This window comes from Zalophus californianus, chromosome 4, assembly GCF_009762305.2.
Source record: "Zalophus californianus isolate mZalCal1 chromosome 4, mZalCal1.pri.v2, whole genome shotgun sequence".
In the NCBI taxonomy this organism is placed as follows: domain Eukaryota; kingdom Metazoa; phylum Chordata; class Mammalia; order Carnivora; family Otariidae; genus Zalophus; species Zalophus californianus.
In genome coordinates, this window is record NC_045598.1 from 74,348,455 (window position 1) to 74,372,332 (window position 23,878).

The 23,878-nt window shown below is 33.5% G+C and overlaps 1 protein-coding gene across 1 annotated transcript in view; it reads left to right on the plus strand.

The window, feature by feature from the left end:
* PKN2 (protein kinase N2) overlaps nucleotides 1-23,878 on the plus strand; it is a 137,785-nt gene that overhangs the window by 38,960 nt on the left and 74,947 nt on the right. Inside the window, exon 2 of the mRNA XM_027608178.2 lies at nucleotides 7,776-8,076. Coding sequence (XP_027463979.1) covers nucleotides 7,776-8,076 — 301 coding nt within the window. The remainder of the gene's footprint in view (nucleotides 1-7,775; nucleotides 8,077-23,878) is intronic.

A 23,878-nucleotide genomic window follows, 5' to 3' on the forward strand; every position in this document is an offset into this window, starting at 1 on the left:
ATCACGTATTTGCTTAAGCCCGACCCTGTTTCACTCAGAGTAAAAACCAAAGTCTTTATATTGCCTACAAGGCCTTACATGATCCTTGGTCAGATACGAATTTATATTATATCTAAAACAAGAAATCGAAGGTAGGCAGTGTAAGATGTGTGCAGAGTTCAGTAAAGCCGTCAGGGTCTCAGGCTCTACGGGGCTTTGTGCTTTGCCATCTTTAGTATGTTGGGGTTTGTCCTGTTTGTCCCTTACTGCCACACGGTGGCTCCTACATCTTCAGGCCTTGGGTCTGCATTCTAAGCAAAAAGAGAGAAGTAGACACTTTCCCCAAAATGCTGGGCTGGCTTCTCTTTAACAAAAATTGTCATATGGCTACTTCTAGCAGCCAGAGAGTCTGGTGAAGCGAGAATTTTATCTGTGTACTTTGTTGCATCTAGCAGAGTAGGAGTTTTCTCAGTAAGGATAAAGGGAGGATGGATATTATACAGGCATCCAGTACTCTCTGCTTCAGTGCTACGTGCCAGGAACTGCACTGTTACTATGAAAACATACTTCTTAGTCCTAGGCATAGCTATTATGTGACTTAGAAATAATACAGCCAGTGTAGTTGTAATAATTCCATTTTCCATATGAGGAAATTGAAGCTTTAGCATGGTTGCAGTATCAGAATTTATACATAGCCAGTTTGACTCCAAATGCTTAGTTCTTGCCATCATACTATATTCTAACTGAGCTTTCTGTTAAACACACACACATGTACACACAATATGGCCTACATTTGTATAAAGCTTTGTTGCTTCTTCAGATTATGTTTGGTTTTCACATCTACCTTGATAAATTGAATGCCTGAAAGAAAACGGGATTGTGCTCTTTTCCATTGCCTAACATTCAGTGAACATTTTGAATAAATGAAGTTAAAAACTAGAAGATAGGAAAGCCAAACATCATTTTGCAGATGAGCAAACAGGTACAGGAAGATGGGGGTAACATGCTTGAATTGCATAGCTAGTGACGGAGAGCTGCTGTTAGAACTGGTTTCTCGTTTTCTGGTTGAGAGCATTCTCTCCTGGATTGGATTAGATGGTGAAATTAGAAGATTTATGTCCTGCCAGTATTCATGATTTAAGGTACATAATACCTATTAATTAATGCAAATCAGGTCAAGGTGTAGTTCAAATACAAGGAAATGGATACTTCTAGGATCTCCTCTAAGAAGGCAGTAGTGTAAAATAGCACCAAACCACGAGTCAGGAGACTGGTATGGTAAACCCAGCCAGGTCACTGACTTTTCCTTGTTACCTTAGGCAAATTGCTTAGCTGCTTTGAACCTGCTTTCCTCAAAACTAAAACAAGGGAGTTAGGCTACTTGATCTTTGAAGTTATTTCTAGCTAAAACATTATATGAGCCGTTGTTCCCAGTGAGTTTTTATGGGCGCTCTAGCATTTCTTGGCATCTAACAGATCAGACTGTATTATATGTCTGTAGTGTAGAGAAAATAACAGCTTTTTTACTTCTTGGGAACTTGTCCAGTGAGGAGTAAACATCCTTTCCTAGCTCTCTCTAAATGAAGTATTTGATCATAAGTAGCAGACCTTTTTCTTCATTTTGTTCTTTGAATCTGATCCTGTTCTTTACTGTTTTTCTTTACTTCACTGTCTGTTAAAATGTAATAATTTGAAAATATCAATTTATGTTTTAGTCTACAGATCAGAATTTCATTATTTTATAAAGTAAAAATAGTTGTATTTATTAAATACATAATTTCACATCTGTGTATTTGAAATACTTGGCTCACACATGATATTGTCTAATTAGCGGAATGTGTAGTCTTACCCTTTGCCTTGAAATTGTATAGACTCAAAATAACCTAGTTAAATAGCAAATATACTATAGACTATAAGATACCAGTATAAGCTTTACATTTGCCAAAACTGAAACACAGTGGAAGTTATTTTTGGTTTCTTTTAAATAATGTCTTTCCCTCCTTATTAGATAGGCAGCATATGTTCATTACTTAAAAAAATCGAGCAAATTTGGGATACTTTGAAGAATAAAATGAAAATTCCTCTTCATTTTCTTACCCAGAAATAATAATTGTTTTTTTTAAAGATTTTATTTATTTGTATGTCAGAGAGAGAAAGAGCACAAGCAGGGGGGAGTGGCAGGCAGAGGAAGAAGCAGGCTCCCTGCTGAGCAAGGAGCCGGATGCGGGACCCTATCGCAGGGCTCTGGGATCATGACACGAGCTGAAGGCAGAGCTTAACCGGCTGAGACACCCAGGCGTCCTGACCCAGAAATAATTAATATTTTATTTTTTTGCTAGCCTTTTCCCCCCATTTTTATTTTAAACATAATTTGAAATACAGTTGTGTGTACATAGCAATATATGAGGCTGTACATACTACTGTGGAATAATAAAGGGTGAAAATAAGAGAAATCTTTTCTTATTCCCTAGTCTGTTTGAAATTCTTTTGTTGTGACACTTAGTAGCATCCTCAGTTTTTCTCTCTCCCTATAAATTGGTTTAAAGCTCTGCTATTTGTAAGTTTTGTGAGGAAGTCCATGCCTATAACACTGCCTTGTGTATGTTATTGATGATTTTTAAAATTATTGAATTGACTGTTCTATGAAGTAATAGTTTGTAATTATTTCTTAGGTTATATTCCTAGAATTAGGATGACTAGGTGAAAGAAATGACTATTTTTAAGTTTATTGTTACAGATTTCCAGCTTTTGTAAAGACTTACAGTTTACATTGGATTATTGCTAACATTATGATTAGAAAAATCTTTGTCAGTTTCAGAGGTAACAGTAGTGCATTCTCTACTTCCACAGCACAGTTTTTCTTTAATGTATATTAACAGATACATGATTAGTGAACAGGAGAATGATGTAAATATAACATGGACTCTAGGTTAGTTCACCTGTAATTTTCCCCAGAATGTTAATATTTTGAGGCAGATTAAAAAAAAAAAAATTTTTTTTTTGAGAAAGCCTTAGCAATATCTGAAGACTTTAAGATAAAATCTCAAAGTCTCATAGAAGTTTGATAGTTTTGGGCCTCTGTTGTCATTAAGGGAAGTCTTCTGTTGCTCTAATTGTCATTCATTTGTTGATAAAATGCCTTTCCTCTGTTTATTTCTGTTGTTATTTTCATTTATCTTATTACAGTTTGGTGTGGCTTTCTGGCCCAAGGATTTAAATCATTCTTCAATTCTGGAAAATTCCCATTCATTTATCTTCATGCAGTACTTCTCCCTCATTTTCTTTATTCTCTTATTCTGGAGCTCTTCCTAGATGGATCTTGGATCTTCTCATTTTATCTTCCATGCCTTTTAATTTTTCATATCTCTGTGTGATGAATTCAGAGTAATTTCCCCAGTTTTCTACCTGCCAGTATACTAATTCATTATCTTGGTCTAATCTGCTATTTAACCTAACCGCTCAGTTTTTAATTTATTTTTGTTCCTTTGAAATCCATCTAATTCTTACTTTCTTACTCATTGGGGTCTCTATTCCTTTTATTTAGCCACTTGAAACCTATTTAACTAAAAATCATTTCAGTTCTGTAAATCCTGGGGGTATTAATTTTACTGATGATTTCCTTTTGTTTGGATTTGATCCATTTGATTGAATGACTGCATTAAACATATGGATGATATAAAATTTAAAATGGAACCATGAAAGACTTAAAATATTTTTTAAGCAAGTATTTTGTGATGCTGAATTTAGATAAATAGGGCATAAGAAAGACAAGGTAAAATAATGTAAACAGCAAAATGTTAGATTAATTTGACTAGAATGGAGTGGCTAGCTTATGATTTCAGTGATAAAAGAGATGAGAATTAAGAGGTTTCTTTTATGTATAGATAATTGATGCAGCATTATGAATATTGTTAAGAGTTTAGTTTTATGCTTAGGATTAGTTCATTTTTTTTAATCTTTTATCTGCATACTTTCTGAGCATATTAGTGAATTTTAAAAGGAGTTTGTGATTAGAGGTTAGATCTAACTTTATTTTGAAAAGATGAAAAAAGGTATCTACTGTTTGGGAGTAGGCATGAAATTTTACAGAGTAGAAAACAGTTGTGAATGCAGATGAAAGTGTTAAGCTTTAAACATAATGTAATATAGATGGTGTAGACAGTTATTACTGCCTGTAATAGAAGCTACTGAGACAAAGATTATCACTGAAGGTTTTCACTGGTTAAATAGCTATTTATTTTCTGAGGCTAATTTATTTTACCTATGTCAGAAATACTATTTCATTGCCCAGTACTGATTCTGGCATTTATGATATAATTGTTTTATTATTTTTTTAGGGTAGAGACATAAGTTAATAGATAAAATATTTCATTTCACTTGTTTCAAATGCAAGAAAATTATATTTTCCAGTAAATTTCACAGTTTACTGCACTAAAATTTTTAGGAAAGGAGTAATAGAAAGTACTGTAATCTTTCCTGCCTACTGTCAGGGGACATTTATCTTAAGTTACTGATTATACTGTAGGTATCTGTTGCTCCTTTTCAAAAAATATTTAAACCATGTCACAACAAAAGATGGGAGTAAAATATGGTTACTAAAAATTTAGGCCTTTGAAAAGGAAGAGAAAGCAAACATGCTTAGCCACCTATAGTTTATATCTAATTCTAGCTAGTATAGTTGCTATGGTTGAATATCAGTTTTGCCTTTGAGTTTCCTAGAGTGTAAGTTCTCTTTATCAGAAAGAGGAAAGCATGAGTTCCTCAGCAGTGACAGACTTTCCTGAATTCCAAAAGAAGAATATTAGGGGCGCCTGGGTGGCTCAGTTGTTAAGCATCTGCCTTCGGCTCAGGTCATGATCCCAGGGTCCTGGGATCCAGCCCCACATTGGGATCCCTGCTTGGAGGGAAGCCTGCTTCTCCCTCTCCCACTCCCCCTGCTTGTGTTCCTGCCCTCACAATCTCTCTCTCTCTCTCTGTCAAATAAATAAAATCTTAAAAAAGAAAGAAGAAGAATATTAAATAATATAATGGACTAATCATTAAGAAAGCAAAACAACTGCTATGCCAGGTATAAGCCTTGCCCTCAAATTGCTAATAGTCTTTGGGGTAGTGAAGAGAGGCATTTAATCTAAATTCTAAGAGGGCATAGTCAGGAAATTTCTTTCCCAGGAAGATTTATGGTCAACTTTGAAACAAGATAGAAGTTAGGCAGAGAAGGGACTAGGAAGAGATAGTTGAAAAGAAGGAAAGGTAGTATATCCCAGAGGTGCAGCATGCATTAGTAGCTGAGCCAAGAGATTGTCTCCAGCAGTAAATTCTGTAGTTTGATAGGATTGGGATTTAGGTAGCAAATTGGAAAGAAATGAGATTTGAAGTAGGCAAAAGACCTTCAAGGATTCACATCAAATACTGATGCCATTTTCATAGAACAGGGTTTTTTGTAACAGCCTTTATATTTTAGTACCACAATTCTCAAACTGTACAACAAGGCTCTCTGGGGTGCCTCAGCAAACTCTCAGGATGTTGCAGTGTATTTGAAAATTTCCAGGGAAACACAGTGACACCATTTGTTGGTATCAACTAACTGGAGTTGGTTAAGTTTCATTATTAGATTATTCTACATTTCCTTTGTATGGAGGAACAGAAGATGAAGGTGGGAGTGTCCAATCTGATTTCAGAGTTTGAGAAATGGTGAAAGTACCCAACATTAATAAGTAACTGTAGTTATTAAAGAATTTTTTTAAAATGTAATGTTTTCTTTCATATTTGTATTATTTCAAACAGCTGCTGAGTTATAATTTAAGTATTAAGTAATTAGGAACTTACTATTTAATACAGAATTGTTAGATATTTCTCTTGGCCTATAGGGCAAATGGAAAAAATTACTGACACACTAAGGTCACCATGAACCAAGAAATTTAGGGAACCTCTAGCATAGTACATAATATTAAAGCACAAATTTATGAAAGCAGTTCATGTTTTCTGAGTCTGTAAGGTTAGAAATAAAGGAATTTATTTCTAAAGGAATGCAATTAGCTTAAACTTTTTCATCTAAGTATTGTTTGCCTCAATCCACTTTACCTGAAGCCAGACAGCAGAAATTTGGCATTTTATTTTTTGACAGTAGTCATGTGCTATTATTTTTGATAACCAGCCAAAGGTAGATTCATAAACTTTGGAAACTGAATAAATGGATGATAGGATTTACATTCCACTATAAGTAGTGAAAAATCTAGGTACTGTTTTAGTCAGGTAGAAGATCATTATATATCCACATAAATAAGGATCAGAAATTTAAGGCCAATTAGGTATAGATCAGTTTTCCCAGGAATTCTTCATCTCCAATCCATGGAACCTGGAAATTGTATATACAAACATGAAATTTTCTTTGTTCTACTGTTTTTTTTTTTGTCAGAGTTCCAAAGGGGTTCTTGGCTCTAGAAACGTTAAGAATAGATTTATCAGTTACTTCATTTTTTGTATAGTATGCCCTTTGGCACAGGGTAAATTGGTCCAAAGCCAAGACTAGGTCCCACATCTTCACATCTATTAACTCACTATTCTGCAAGATAACCTGGTTTTTAGTGGTTAAGAACTAGATGTAAATAAAAAGTATTTGCACCCAAGAATTTAAGCAGAACTTATTTGTATGGTTATGATGGATTCCTGAAGAAATTAAGGAAAATCTTTTAATTAATTGGATCTGTGGTTCAAAAGGTACATAAGGGTGCACAGTGAAATGTCTCTTTTCTAGAACCTTCACAAACTCAATTTTTGAACAGCACTCAGGTAAACATTGAATATGAATGAATATCAGTTTTGCCTTTGAGTTTCCTACAGGTAAACATTATCTCTAATTTTTGGGTTTCAGAAATTAAAAATTTTAAAACCAGTGGTATTATAGTAATGGAGTTTAAAATAGCAAATGATATACATATAGCTAGGACATAACTTTGGTTTGTTTTAAATGTAGATTTGATGTGCTTACCTAATCTGATTTTTATTTTAAGATGAATAACTGATACTGTGTATTATCTTACTTCTATCAGTAGGACATAATTGAGACATATTTTCTAGTAATGATGTTTTTGTAGTGAGTCAACCAAGTTATCAATAGGATAGTTAGCCATGAAATATATAGAGTTCTGAATATAGTCTTTCCAAATCCTGATGCATTTAATTCATTAACCAGAAGTGGTCGTAAGGATATAACTTTATTTTATTTTTGCCAATATTAGTTTTTTAAGAGGTTTTTTATAGAAGATCAAATAGAATTGTATCTTAACTATGGAATTTAATAATAATTTTCACTTATTTGAGTGACTCTACAGTGGGCCAAGAATGGTACTTGGAGCTTCACATAAAATATTTTGGATTATCACAATACCTCTGAAAGGTGGCAATATTATGTTGATTTTACAGACGATTAAACTGAATATTTGAAGGGTTAAATAACTTGCTCACGATTCACATTATAGGCGTTGGGAATCTAACTTGGGTTCATAGGATATCAGAAATCCACTCTCTGTATAGAACCCTAAGATGCTTTTGTGTGTAGGTGTGTTTACTTTAAATTTTTCAGATAATGCTATTTAGTCGGTGGGCGGTTTTTGAACTTAGGATTTTGTATGGTAATAATAAAGGTAACTAGTCTGTTGCTTATTAAGGAAATAATTAAATGTAATATACTTAATAAGGAATCACTGAATACATAGTTTTGCTCTTGTGCTGCACATGTTACTGAGCAACTAACTTTCCTAAACTACCACATTTGTATGTTTATTTTTTCTCTGTAGGGAGATTCTCGAAGTCTTCCATTTTCTGAGAATGTGAGTGCTGTTCAAAAATTAGACTTTTCAGATACGATGGTGCAACAGAAATTGGATGATATCAAGGATCGAATCAAGAGAGAAATAAGGAAAGAACTGAAAATCAAAGAAGGAGCTGAAAATCTGAGGAAAGTCACAACAGATAAAAAAAGTTTGGCTTACGTGGACAACATTTTGAAAAAATCAAATAAAAAATTAGAAGAACTGCATCATAAGCTACAGGAACTAAATGCACATATTGTTGTTTCAGATCCAGAAGATGTTACAGGTATATATGTATTTTATTTGATATTTATATAGTGTATTAATAAGAATTGTATCATCTTTGAAATTAATAAGCTTTGTGACATAACCGTTTTTAGCTTTTCTGAAAGTACAGGGACTATATTTTCTCTGATTGTTAAGGTCTTATTTCTGTTCTATTCCGAAGTGCAGTGAGTTGATGGATATGAAAATTGAAACATTTACTTAGAGATGAGTAACACTGCTGTCTACTCTCTTACCCTCTGTCAGTAAGACATCACTTAGAGTTATTTTCCAAGATTAATGTTTTGTATTGAGTCAACCACATGCTCTTACCTGATTCATCCTTGTGATCAGCAACACGAGTTTGCCAGATGACTTTTTAAAAATGTATTCTGTGACCGAGGGATATTTTTATTCTTTGCAAATGTAATTAATCAAACCTATGACCTTTGTTCTGTGTGCTCTAAGCAACTGAATTAACAACTAAGCCACCAAGCATATTGTTTGAAAAGGAAGAAGAAAAATTTTAAAAACCAAACATTACTTTTTTCCTTAAATATAGAAAAGAAAAATAAAACCCATAAGTCTAACCTAAGATTTTTAAACAGTGGAATTACCAAATGTTCATGTTGGAAATTTTTCAATGATACAGAAAGCAAAAATAGAAAAACTACCTCTCTCCACCTAGGCTCTCTCCTTAAAGGTAGCATTACTAACTTTTTGTTGTATATCCTTCCAGAAGAAAAATTTCCATGTTTGTACCAATATTTATCCATTTATATATGCCTTCTTTCTAAAACTTTTTACTTAAAAAAATCCTACAAGACACATTTATCTAATAGTTTTGTCTTTGCAAAGATGATATTTTGAGCAAGGTTTGTAATCTCTATAACCTTCAAAGTCTTCATTCACAGAGAAAAGGAGTGGTATTTGTACAGTAATGTATCCAACACCGTAGAAATTTTAGAAGTACCTGTGAGATTAGCTAATAAGAAATAACAGATATAAGCAAAATTAAATTTGATTAAGAAAATACGTAAATGTGACTAAGAACCTCAAATTACCAATCTAAAATATTGGATAAGATACTTCAGATATTTAGTGTACTTAATAAAACTTATTTTACTGCATCAATTTCCACATCTGGGACTTACCTTAGGGATTTCATTTGGAGACACTCTGTATAGAGATTTCAACTTTGTAAGAAGAGTTGAATCTTAAAAATGACAGAAATCATAGAGAAACCAGTCTTCTTGTTTTAGAACTGAAATAATCCCAAAGATGGGAATTAATTTTCCCAGAATAACAAAGTTAGCTAGGAACTCTTCAACTCATCTAGTATTCTCTTACCTACACATTCAATAATTACATATAAGCGGAAATTCATGTTATGAAAATGCTTTTCTTAGCAATATCATGTAAACTTACAAATAGCTTGTTCTTATTGGAACTCTGCCGAGCTCTGCATTTTTTGCCCATTACTTCCTTAGGAGAAGTCTAAAATAAGAAACAGCGCTGGAGCTTTAAACTCAGTTTATTTAGAGAAAACATTTTTTTCCTCACAGAATACTGATAACTGCCTTGTAATTGGAATATTGAGAGTTTTTGCCACACAAAGAGTAGCCCATTTGGTTTGCTAGTCCCTTTTAAAAAATCAACTTTACTGAAGTATAAATTACATATGATAAATGTACATTTAAGTATATGATTTGATGAGTTTTAACAAATGGATATACCCAGGTAACTGTCACTACAATCAGTGGATCCTGAACATTTCCATCACTTCAGTGGTCCTCTTGTATACATTAATTCTCAGTCTCTAGTCTGCATCCCTGGCTTTAGGCAACCACTGGTCTACCTTTTATAAGTTTGTCTTTCCTAGAGTTTCATATAAAGAAATGACCTGGGGTCCTACTAACAAATTCTTTTTCTTTCTCAAAGCCAATTTGGATATCACTGTGAAATCTTTCCTGACTTTCTCTGATTATCTTTCTTTGTTCTACTTTGTACATTCATTATTGTATCATGTTGCATCGTAATTTACTACTGTACACGTTTAAACACTAAACCTCATGCTCCTTGAAGGTAAGGACATGTTTTTATTCACCTGTTCTCAAGGCTTATCATAGAGCCTGAAACATAGAGGCTGTTTAGTTGTAGATCTCAAAAAAATAAAAAGAAACCAGCAAATAAAAATCTTGTATTCTTATAATTAATACCAAAATAGACTTTATCATAGTACTTTAAAAATTTAACAACATGGGGAACAAAGCCTTGAATAAAAGTTTTAAATTAAATCAGAAATTTTCTTTACTGATCTTTGTTTCTTTCTTATTTATTTATTTAAATTTTTCTTTTTTTTTTTTAGAGCATGTGAGCCAGTTGTGAGGAGGCAGATAGGGGCAGATGGAGAGGAGGAGAGAGAATCTTAAGTAGGCTACAAGCCCAGCGCGGAGCCCAGTGCGGGACTCAGTCTCACAACCCTGAGATTATGACATTAGCCAAAATCAAGAGTCAGATGCTTTGCTGAGTGAGCCACCCAGGCGCCACTCTACTATCATTTTTAATATTGAATTTTCAGATAATTGCAGGACAAATGTTATATGAAGTGTAACTTTCTTACTGCGACTTCTTAATACTTAAGTTTGTGTGGAATAAAATTGACAATTTTGTTAAAATTTGAGTTTATTAAAAAAAATAGTTCTCTTTGCAAATGGCATAGTACACAACTTGGTAATAAGCTTTTTTTTTTTCTTTTTTCCTCATTACTTATTTAACAGCAGTAAAAGCAACAACAACACAGGATTAAAGGTAGTTCAACATTAATTTTAGGTTCAATTGCCATAAAATTGTATGTGTTTTATATTGTATATTAAGGTAAACAAAATCATTTAGATTAGATTTGACAAGAAGATTCAAGGACATGGTTCTTTGCTTTCAGTTCTCTAAAGTATGTGGGTTAATAACAAGTGTTTAGCTAATTCCTTCTTCTCATCTTGGGGATATGCAAGCAGAATGACTTAAGGAAAGGGACAAAATTCAAGTCTGCATTGTATGAATAATTACTATGTAAATAGGAGGTCTGCTCTTAATTCACCTTTGTAATAATTAACTCTATTAACCTTTAGTTTCTTATTTGTAAAAGTAAGGATTTTTATCAGATAAACGTCAAGACTTTTAAAACTCTCTGTTGCATATTATAATACCAAGATCTGATCATTTGGGACCGTTATTGGTGGAATGTATGATTGTTCATTTATTAGCAAGAAATTAATATTTTTGATATTTTCTTCATGCCTATGCCCTGTTTACTTTCTATATACTTAGTCTTGTTGGTATTATCACTCCACATGGAAATTATGAAGATATGGTTAGATGAGGCTGAATGCACCTTATAAAAAAGATTATTGGATCTCTCTGTAAAGTGGAGTGGTAATCAGAGTCTTAGTTGACACCTGAGACTCAGAAGGAAATATTTGGGAAAGAACCAGGGTCCTGAATATTAAACTTTTGTGTATCATCCCTAAAGAAGAGGGTAAGAAGATGAACCATGAGAGACTATGGACTCTGAGAAACAAACTGAGGATTCTAGAGGGGAGGGAGGTGGGGAGAAGGGTTAGCCTGGTGATGTGTATTAAAGAGGGCACGTATTGAATGGAGCACTGGGTGTTATACACAAACAGTGAATCATGGAACACTACATCAGAAACTAATGATGTAATGTATGGTGATTAACATAACATAATAAAATTTAAAAAAAAGAGGGTAAGAAAATATCTCATATTTATTAAGTATAGCTAGTAATTTGTATAGTACAAGCCCCTCTGTTTTCATCTTATTTCCTTTTCTTATACTTCTTCCTATTTCCATTTTCTCACGTTCCACCAAACTTAGACTGATTTTTGCCTATTGAAGTAGTGGATATTTTCTTTAATATCTAGAATATCCAGAAGGGAAATATTGATTTAGTATACAACTAATAATACTGGAGTTTTTCAGAGGTAACCTTAGAAATTCTGCTAAATTCTGGATATAATAACTAAATTGAAGGAGTTTTCTTTCTTAATGACTAAGGTGCAGTTTATGAAGTCTTTCTTGAATAGAAGTAAGAATTTAATTTTTTTTATTCTTGGCCTATTCACCTAAATATGGCATAGAAATTATAGTTGAATTTTATATTAAAATGTAAGTGAAATCTATGGCCTGGTTTGTTATGTAATTCTACATATTTTTTATTTCTGACTGAATTTCTCATTTTGAGGTAAACCATACTTTGTATTAAGTTTTGAATTCTTAATGAGAGGATTGCCATTGAGTAATTGTGATCATTAATTAGCAAGTCACTTTTAATAACCCTGGATTTGTTTCCTCATCTTTAAAATCATGAAATTACATAATTCATAGATACCTAACACTTTCTTTGATGATATACTTTTTTTAAAAAGCTAATACACAGTAAAATTGATTCTTTTTTGGTAAACCATTTCATAAATTTTAATATATGCCAGGTTTATCTAACCACCACAATCAGAAAAAGGAACAGGGCTGTTTCTTTCTTTGTAGTCACACCCTCTCCCCATTCCATATCCCCTGGCAACTGTTGGTCTATTCTCTGTCACAATTGTTTGCTTTTCAAGAATGTCATATAAATGAAATCATAAAGTATGTAATCTTTTGAGATTGACTTTCAGAGAATTGCATTTTGAGGTTCATCCAGGTTTTTGCATTTATCAATAGTTCATTCTTTTTTACTACTGAGTAGTAAGTCTGTTATATAGCTGTACCACAACTTGTTTATCCATTAACCAAGAGCTTTAAGGTGGTTTTTCCAGTTGTTATCAATTATCAGTAAAGCTGCTGTGTAACTACCTATTAACAGGTTTTTGTGTGAACATGTTTTTAGTTCACTTTAGTAAATACTTAGGAGTGTGATTGCTAAGTCATATGTTAGAGTATGTTTAACATTATGAGAAACAAAACAGATGAACATGGAGGGGAAAGAGAGAGGGAAGAAAACCGTAAGTGACTCTTAACTATAGAGAACAAACAGAGTTGATGGAGGGAGGTGGGCTGGGGATGGGCTAAATGGGTGATGGGTATTAAGGAGAGCACTTGTTATGAGCACTGGGTATTATAGGTAAGGGATGAATTACTAAATTCTACACCTGAAACCAATTTTACTATATATGGCAACTAACTAGAATTTAAATAAAAATTTGAAATAAAAAAGAAATTTAGAAAAAACTCCCAAAATGTTTTCGAGAGTGGCTGTATCATTTTTCATTCTCATCAGGAATATATGAGAGCTCTAGTTGTTCCACATCCTCTCCAGCACTTGGTATTGTTAATATATTTTTTAACCAGTCTAACAGGTGTATAGTAGTTGGTAATACACATTACTGTAATCAGAGGTAGGAAAGAAGAAAAAGTAGCACCATCTTTAGGAGAATTTATGAAAGAACTGTGCATGCCCTAGGTACAAAATAAAGAAGTCTTCTTTACCAGGAGATACAATGTGCAGTTTTCAAACACTAAGATGTAATAGATACAAGCAGTTCTGAAATTTTTAATGCCTAAGTTGCTTATTTAACCTTAAATAATGTTACAGCCCACAATCTCATCTATGCAATTTTTGTAAAATATTAAGAAAGCTAAACCTGAGGTTGTACTAGTCATAGAAGATTTCAGCAACATTACTTTAGTTGATGGCCTATGCCAAAGTCATCCTGAGTACACAAAATAATTGATTAAGCATCCATTAATAATAAGTGAGCATTCATTATAGTCTGAGCAGGTTCAGATGGCTATATATGGTAAGCATATCTGTTTAAACACAAATACTCAGTTGGGGGGGGTATATACACCATTAATTAACACATGGCAAGATTCTGGAGCAGTTCTTTTTTTTTTTTTTTTTAAGATTTTATTTATTTATTTGTCAGAGAGAGAGAGAGTGTACAAGCAGGGGAAGCAGCAGGCAGAGCAGGCGGAGGGAGAAGCAGACTCCCAGCTGAGCAAGGAGCCCGATGCCGTAACTCAATCCCAGGACTCTGGGATCATGACCTGAGCTGAAGGTAGATGCTTAACCTACTGAGCCACTGAGACGTCCTGGGAGCAGTTTATTCTTAAAATATCAATTTATAAGTACCAGGTGAAAACCAGAATACTGGCAGGTGAACAGTAGCTGAGACTTTAGATGGAAGTTTGCGAAGGAGATAAATAGTAAGCTAGTGCTTCAGCATATTACTTTGATTAATTTAAATGTGGCTAGGTTCACTTCAACTATATTTCCTCTTGTATTTTTTTTTAATGCGGTAAATAAATAGTCCTTGTTTCATAAGCAGACATGCTGGCTATAACAAGTACCATTTCACGAATATTGTGTACTGGGAGTCAGCTGGGTATAAAATAAAGATCAAAGATTATATGATCTGAGATCTAATCCAGGTTGGACCATTATTTAGTTGTATGGTTACATACCACTTGCATCCCCTCCAGGACTTGTTTTTCTCATTTATATAACCTGGAGGATGGACTGTATACGCCCTTTCTAGGGTGTTTTGTGAATAAAGTGTTTTAAAAGCTTGATGAAAGGTCAGTTATGAGCACCTAAGCTCTTGTAATTCTGAACATGAAACCCCTTGTTGGAGGTAAGTAAAGTCTGAGGAAACTTTCTTGGGCCTGGGAAGACTCGAGGTCAGCTACATTTCTGTATACCTCCAAGAGAATCAAGGAACCAGTTTAAGGCTAGACCTTAAGTAATCAGGAACCTTTTAAGCATATGGATTGCTCCTATGTTCTAGAACTCTCATTCATCTTGGAAGCCAACTACTCAGTTGTGGTTTTAGAAAAAATACTGAAAACACCAAAAACAGCTTATCTGTTGCTCTATACGTTGTTGGAAATACTACTAACAAATTCAGTTTTTATTCATTGTTCTGTCTCTGAAAAATCTTAACCCTAGGGACATTTTAACCACATCATACTTTCTGATGACTTCCAAAGCAGTACACCTGACTAAGCTCTTTAATTTTGTTACTATTTTGTCCCTCATCCTTTGCATAATACCTGGATATATATGATGTAATCAGTTCTCTGTGTTAAATTCCCTTTGTTGAAAATATCTAACTTGGTTTTTATCAACTAGACTCTGAATGGTTTTCCCTCTTCCCATACCATATAACAAACTTAGAATATTAGAACTTCAATCTGCTTAACTCCACTTAATTTATATGCCATTGTTGTTGATATTCTAGTTCTATCATTTTATCTTCAGTTCCACAAATTAGATCTAATTATTTTATATAGTTATTGTTGGTTTTTAATTATCCATGTTTATCATTTTCCTTTTTTTTCTCATTCTACTTTTCTGAATCTGAGATTTGCATATTTTATCAACTATGGGAAGTTCTTAGCCCCTGGGTTTTTTTTGTGTGTTTTTTGTTGTTGTTGTTTGGTTTTTGGGTTTTTTTGTATATTGCACGTCCTATATTCCCTCTACTCTTTCATTTTGGAACTCCAATTATATGCATGATAATTTCTTTAGATCTATCTCCATTTCTCTAATACTCTTTCTACCTGTGTCCAATTTGCTCTAGAGCACATATATTGTATTTCTAATTTCTGTTACATATTTTTTACTACTAGAAGTTCTGTTTTGTTAATCTTGGTAATTTTTGATAGTCTCTTGTCCTGGTCATTCTTTTGATACCCTTTTTATTAGTTTTATGTATTAAATTAAAAATTAAATTAAAAAATTAAATTAGCTTTTCCACATTCTGTATAAGATAATGACAATAAGTGAAATTTTTGCAATGCTACTCCTGTAGCTTTTTTCTTCACTCAGGGTGAATTTTTTTTCTACCTGAGCTTTGTGATTTCTAATTGTGTGCACATTTTCACTGGAACTTCATCTGTGGGAATTCTTTTAGGTCTGAATTTATTTATTTATTTATAGATTTATTTTAGACTGCACAAGCGGGAGGGGCAGAGGGAAGGAGAGAGAATCTCAAGCAGACTCTGCGCTGAGCACGGAGCCTGATGTGGGCCCAATCCCAAGACCCTAAGATCACGACCTGAGGCAAAACCAAGAGGTCATCCAACTGACTGTGCCACCCAGGTGCCTCTAGGTCTGAATTTTTTCAAAGAGGATTTGTATTTCTTTTGGTAAGATGCCTGAAAGCATTATCAACCTGGAGCCCATTAAAATAAATTTTGGGCACCATATAGATAGTATGATTTCCTGTGTCAAACCTAGATGAGGGCGGTAGGAATTTTTACAGGTTATCCATTCTCCTTTCCCACAGTCATCCCAAGCCAAAGGCCAGTCAATAAATAATTCAGCCATTATGGATGGCACCTTATGAGCTGTCTGTCTTTAATTAGGTTTTTTTCTGATTTCATTGCCCACTTTGTAGGTTTCCCCCCACAGCGTTTTCTTGGATTCTTATTATTGATGAGAGCTTAGCAAGTCTCTTTTTATCAAAAAAGCGAAAGCATTCTCCGAAAAGCAAAGCTACAGATGTCTACTCATATTTGCTCTGGAATTGGGTCACATGCGCCATGTACTGCCTTCTCCAAGTGAGACTGAGAAATTTTATTTGTTTTCCCCCTTAACTTGCCTCTTATTTTACGCAAGAGAAGAGATTGAGCATGGAGTATGAAGTTAGTACTTAACAGATTGCAAATATTTTCTAACTCTCTTAGGTATCTCATAGCACTTTTTTTGTTTTTGTTTTTGTTTTTTTAGAGTGGGGGTGGGAGGGAGAGGCAGAGGGAGAGAGTAGACTTAAGTAGGCTCCATGCCCAGCATGGAGTGCAATGCTGGGCTTGATTTCACAACCATGAGATTATGACCTGAGCGGAAATCAAGAGTAAGATGTTTAACCTACTGAGCCACACAGATGCCCCAGCACTTTAAATTTTACAGGTAATTATCTTTTTAAAAAATTACTTTTGGTGAAATTAATTCCTTAAGATGTTCTCCATTTAATATAATTTTCAAATTTATTGATATAACTTATGATGTTATCCATTTAAAGTCAGCATATATCTGTAGTAACAGTCCCTCTTTCATTCCTTATATTGGTATGTTCTCCATTTTTCTTCCTTGACCACTTTTCTAAGACTTCTCTTGTTACTATTCTGCCCCTTCACAAAAAATAAAAAAAAGAAATGACTTTACTGATCCTTTTGTTTGTGTATTTGATTTTATTTTGTTAATCTCTACCCTAATCTTTAGTAGTTCCTTTCTCTTGTTCTCTTTGGAATGATTTGGCTATTTTTTTTTTTAACTAACTTGAGACAGATGCTTAGAACTTTAAATTTATTCTCTTTCATAATACATGTTTTCAGGGTTACAAATATCCTCTCATTATTGCTTAACTGCATTTTCCATATGTAAAATTTTTTAAATTTTTTCTTGGTATATAATTGACATGTAACATTGTGTAAGTTTAAGGTTACAACATGTTGGTTTGATACATTTATATATTGCAATAAGATTACCACCATAGCATTAGCTGACACCACATCATTGTCATCTTTTTTGTGGTGGGAACAATTAGGATCTAGTCTCTTAGTACCTCTGATGTTTATAATACAGCATTGTTGTTTATAATCACTCTGCTGTGCTATAGATCTCCAGGACCTATTTATCAGTTCCAAGTTTGTACTCTTAAACAACACATCCTCAATTTTCCCACCCCCAGCATCTGGTAACCATCATTCTACATTCTGTTTTATGATATCTCAGCTTTTTTAGATTCCACATATAAGTGAAATCATATAGTATTTGTCTTCCTGGGTCTCACTTACCTCACTTAGCATTTTGCCCTCAAGGTCCATGTCACAAATGGCTGAATAATACATATTCCATTTTGTGTATGTGTGTATACATATATACATACATACATACATACACACCCCACACTTTATCCAAACTACTATTGATGGATCTTTAGGTTATTTTCAGATCTTGACTATTGTAAGTAAATGCTTCAGTAAACGTGGGAGGGAGTGCATATATCTCTTGGATATGGTTTTATTTCCTTTAAATATATACCCAGGAGTGGCATTGCTGAATCATGTGGTAGTTCTATTTTTAATTTTTTGAGGAACCTTCATACTATTTTCCATAATAGCTAAACCAGTTTACATTCCCATACATGGATTCCTGTATCTCCACAGCCTTCAAGGAGATTTGTTATTCTTGTCTTCTTGATGATTGAATGTCTTTTGAAAAAATGTTTATTTAGTTCCTCTACCCATTTTTAATCAGATTTTTTTCTTTTTTTGCTTAAGTTGTGTGGGTTCTTCATATACTTTGGATATTAACCCCTTATTAGATAGATGACTTGCAAATATTTTCTCCCATTCTATATATTGCTTTTCATTTTCTTGATTGTTTTTTGCTGTACAGAACAGATTGAGTTTATTTTTGCTTTTGTTGTTTGTGCTTTTGGTGTTATATCCAAAAAACTATTGCCACGACCATTGTCAAGGGCTCTTTTCTACATTTTCTTCTAAGAGTTTTATGGTATCAGGTCTTCCGTTTAAGTCTTTTATTTACGTTGAGATACCAAGATTTGTCTGCCTATTACTGAATGCTAATGTGGACAAGACTGCTCCCAGGTCCTTTGGCCTGGTGCTGGATACCACAGATTCCACAAAGGCACTTTTGTTTATAGATGGGTGTCTAATTTATTGCTAAAAGTGGGGGGTACAAAAAGGAGAAACACCTATGACACCATGATGCTGATATCACCTAAAGTTTTGATCAGTTTGAGATATTTTCTCATTTTCATTATGTCTGTATTGTCTCAGGAACTAGGTTAAAAGTGTATTTTTTATTTATTAAACATGAGGACTTTCCAGTTATCCTTTATTTATTGATTTTTTTTTATTAGTTACACTGTGGTCCCTTGAAATTTGCTGAGACTTGCTTTATGTTCTGTGTGTGCCAAGAAAATAATGCATATTCTCCAGTTGCTGGGTGTTATTCTTAGTATGTTTATAGTTTAGGCATTTAACTGTGGTGTTAAAATCTGCATCCTTACCTGGATTTGTGTCTACTTATTCTATTAATTACTAAAAACATTGTTAATACTTAGTGGAATGTAGAGTTGCTGTTTTCTTTTTAATTCTGTCAACTTTTGCTTTCTTTTTTGGCCATATTTTTGAGGACCTACAAATTTAGAATTATCTTTTCAATAGAAGGTGACTTGAACCTTCTTTTGCTATGAAATGAATTCCTTATCTCCAGTAATTTTTGTGCTGAAAGTGTCTTTTGCCTGTTATAAATATAGTTTGGGGTTTGGGATTATTGATTGCATGGAATATCTTTTTTCTACTCTTTTACTTTCAGGTTTTCTATATTACTATGTTTTAGATATGTCTTTTGTAAATAACATATAATTACATTTAGTTGTATTCATTTTTACCCAGGCTAATCTTTTAATCAGTGTAAGATCTTTTGTCTTTTACCTAGATCATTAGTCCATTATATTTAAATAATTACTGATATATTTGGGTTTATATTTTGTGCTTTCAGTGTTTCTTCTCTCTTCTTTCTTGGCATTTTGATATGATTTTTAAACATCAGTCAATTATTTTGGAAATTTGGGTTAATTTGGACTATAAAATGCATGCTTATCAAAGACTACTGTTAATCACTGTTCTTACTCATCTCCATACAATTCAGAGGCCTTAGGATGCCTCCACTTACCCATATCTTGACTTATCTATTGTTGTTGCCTTATTTTTTATTCTAGCTTTCTTAAAACCCTTACATGACTTTTTTATTGATTTTATATAGTCATTTAAAGTTTCTCACATATAAAACAATTTTTGTGCTCTTCATTCCTTATTTCTCTTCTGATATATCAATTTGTATCACTTCTAGAGTTTTCTTTTTAAGAGTTTATGTTTGTGACATTCTTTCCATCTTGGTAGTGTTTTAGTTTTTTTCTTCATTCTTGCAAGGTATTTTCACTGAATTTACAATATAAGCTTGATAACTATATCTTATAAAGAAACTATCATTCTGGGGGCACCTGGGTGGCTCAGTTGTTAAGCGTCTGCCTTTGGCTCAGGTCATGATCCCAGGGTCCTGGGATCGAGCCCCACATCGGGCTACCTGCTCCACGGGAAGCCTGCTTCTCCCCCTCGCTCCCCCTGCTTGTGTTCCCTCTCTTGCTGTGTCTCTTTCTGTCAAATAAATAAAATCTTAAAAAAAAAAAACTATCATTCTGTGTTCTTCTAGCTTTCATTGCTATTTTTGAAAAGTCTGCTGTCAATCTACAGTAGCTTATTTAAAGGTACCCTTTCATTGGCTGCTTTTAAGATTTTCTCTTTGTCTAGGGGCACCTGGGTGGCTCAGTCGGTTAAGCATCTGCCTTCAGCTCAGGTCGTGATCCCAGAGTCCTGGGATCGAGCCCCGCATTGGGCTCCCTGCTCAGTGGGGAGTCTGCTTCTCCCTCTCCCTCTGACTGCCGCTCTGCCTACTTGTGCTTTCTATCAAATAAATAAATCTTTAAAAAAAAAAAAAAGATTTTCTTTTTGTCTTTGATTTTTTGAAGTTTTACTGTGATGTGTCCAGGTATGGACTTTTCCCCATATATATATATATATCTATATATATATCTGCTTGGAGTTGATTGGATAGCTTGAATTCATGGATTGGTATCTTTTATAGGTTCTGAAAAATTTGTCATTTTCTCTTCACATAATGTCTTTGAATCATTTTTCTTTTTTTCTTCTGAAATACAGTAAGATACATTTACACTTTTTTTTTTTTTTTTTTTTGCCCTCTGTGCCTTTTAATCTTTCATTTTCTATTCCCTCCCTCATTTTTAAACTTACTTATTTTTCAGTACTAGTCTGCTATTTTTCTGGGTCAGTTTGCTGTTAAACTAGTCCCTTAAAATTGTTAAATCAAGATACTTGTAGTCTCAGAGGGAAAACAGACATGAAAATAGATCATTGTAATACTGTGTAATGTATATTTCAATGGAGGGAAGAAAATATACTTTGAAGGCATTGTTAGAAAGGGCATCTAATCAGCTTGGGGGTTGGTTAGGGAAGAAAAAGGTAATGCCTAAGCTGAGTTAACAATGGTATGGAGGAAGACAAGTACATTGCATTTTGGGGGATAGAAAAAGATTTTTTTAAAACAAACATTGAATTTGATAAAAAGCAGTAATGGAAAGTTAGCTAACTTCAGCATAAAGCTTTTAATGCCTAGCTATGAAAGTGGGACTTTATTTGGGACCTTTTTGATCTAATATATAAACATATTAAAACCTTGTTATTGAATTTTGTATAACAGATTATATTTCAAATTGTATGATAATGTTTAGATGGTTAGAAGTACAAATAATTCCTGTAATCCCAAACTGGTTTGGTAGTAATAGCAAATAGATACAGCAAATGGAGATTTGACATGAGTCTTCATCATGGGGTATAGTTTTTTAAAGTGGCAAAGTATATACCTAATAGATTCAACATTTGATCTTCTTAGAGTGGAAAAATAATTTAAACTTACAGAATTTTTTAAAATTTCCTTTTTGAAAGACGAGAACATTAATAGGGAGTTCCGGCTATACCCCTGTTTTAAAATATGTTTTACCATGAAGAAAAGGGTTTAACAAATATACTGGCAACCATTTATTTTATAATGCTGTAATTTACCATAACATATAAGAAAGGAAACTGGAGAGAAGAAAAGTAGTTTGTTAAAAGGAAAAATAGGTGAAATCTGAGGGGACATCAGGGTGTTTCTCTGATTTCTAAATGAGTAAAAAAGTGGGCTTTATAAAACCAGACATATCTAAGGTTAAATTTCTGCTTTGGTGTACACTTTTGTGACTTGCAAATTACTTGATCTCTGTAAGTTTTACTTGTTTTTATTTGTAAAGTGAAGTTATATTACAAACCTTTGTGAGTTCCTTTGAAGATTAAATGAGCAGAAATACCAGCTATTTAACTGTGCCCTGACATGTAATTTTATTGAATCTTAAACATTGGCCTAAGCACTATACAGGCTTTATCTTCACAAGAACCCCTAATTTGTGGCTGAGGAAACTGCAACACAGAGATGTGAAGTAAGTATACGATCAAAACCACACCAATAAGCAGTAGCCACAGGATTTTAACCCAGGCATTCTGACCTCCAGAGCCCAGACTCTTAATCATTATGTTATTTCTTATGTTCTTATAATCCTTATTAAAACTGAGGACATACTTTTCCTAAAAATAGTGTTAGATTTTATAATATTATTACAAATTCACAGACTATTAGAATCAGTGTATCTTTCAATGTCTTAGTACAACCTGTTTTAATGTGCAAGAATTTCTTACATAGCTTCTTTAACAGTTTATAATCTAGCTCTTGTGTAAATGCTTCCAGAGACAAGGGATTTTCTTACATTTTAAGGAATCTATTTCATTGTTAGATAACTTAAAATGTAAGGAATTTCTCTTTATTCTGTGATAAAAATTTTTATCCTCACTACCTTTATCTGTTTGTTCTAATTCTTTGCCCTGTGGGGAAATAGTAAGTAAATAGACAAATATTTAAATATTTAGGCAAGAATCCTTTCTCTTTCTCACCCTAGGCTAAACATGATCAGCTGTTTTACAGAAAACACATTTCCATACTTTTCTCAACTGAGAGCCTTCTGTGAATGCATCCCAGTTTTTTTTTTTAAATGTGCTTACTATAAATTAACTTTATATGCCAAATTTTATGTGACTTCAATTTCTTACAAGAGTCTTGTATCATTTATGTTAAAAGGAAGGAAGGAAGGAAGGAAATCTTAACTGTTCACAGATCTGAATCGACCTAACTTTTTAGTCATTACTATGATCTGCAGTTCATTTATGGACTCAACAGGAGATATATGCTTACACTTCATACAATGACTACTCCTAGTTAATGTTTATTAAATATTTACTATGCACCACGCCCTTTTCTAAGCTCTTTACACGTAATTTATTAAATCGCAATAACCCTGTGAGCTTGATGCTATTTTTACTGTTTAACAATAACAACGAGGCACAGAGCTGTTAAGTAGCTTACCCCCTATTATATGGTTTGTACTAAATCTCAGTTCCAAAACTGAGATTCAGACGTAGGTACTCTTAACCACTATGGTACATACGTCTTAGTTCAGGCTGCTTCAACAAAGTACCATATATTGGGTGGTTTAAATAACAGACATTTATTTCTCACAGTTCTGGAGGCTGGAAACTCTGAGATCAAGGTGCCAGCAGGGTCAGAGTTCTGGTAATGGGCTTCTTCCTGGTTTGCAGACAGCATCTTTTCTGTGTATCCTTACATGACAGAGAGAGACCATCCTCATGATCTAAATACCTCCCAGAGGTCTCACCTCCAGTACCATCACATTATGGTTTCAACGTATGCATTTGGGGGGACATAAACATTCTGTCCATAACAATATGTTAAGTAGTTCATTTGTGAGCCTGATCTGGAAAGTGTCTATACTTAATATTAGGGTTTTTAAAATAAGAATATGTCACCTATAAAATCAGCTTTTGGAGCAGCTTATTATAATGTGGGGAATTCAGTTACGATAGAAACCTTTTTTGAATTTGAATCTCAGCTAGTAACTGTGACTTTGCCTGTTTCCTGATGTGTAAAATGTGGATAATATCTGTCTCAAGATGTTATTTTAAGGATTAATATGCATACATATACATATTTGTGTGTGTGTAATTATACTGTTACATATGTAAGTATGCATACATGCAGAGTCTAGTATAGTTGTTTACACGGTTTTTAAATGGTAAAAAGGCAGCATAGC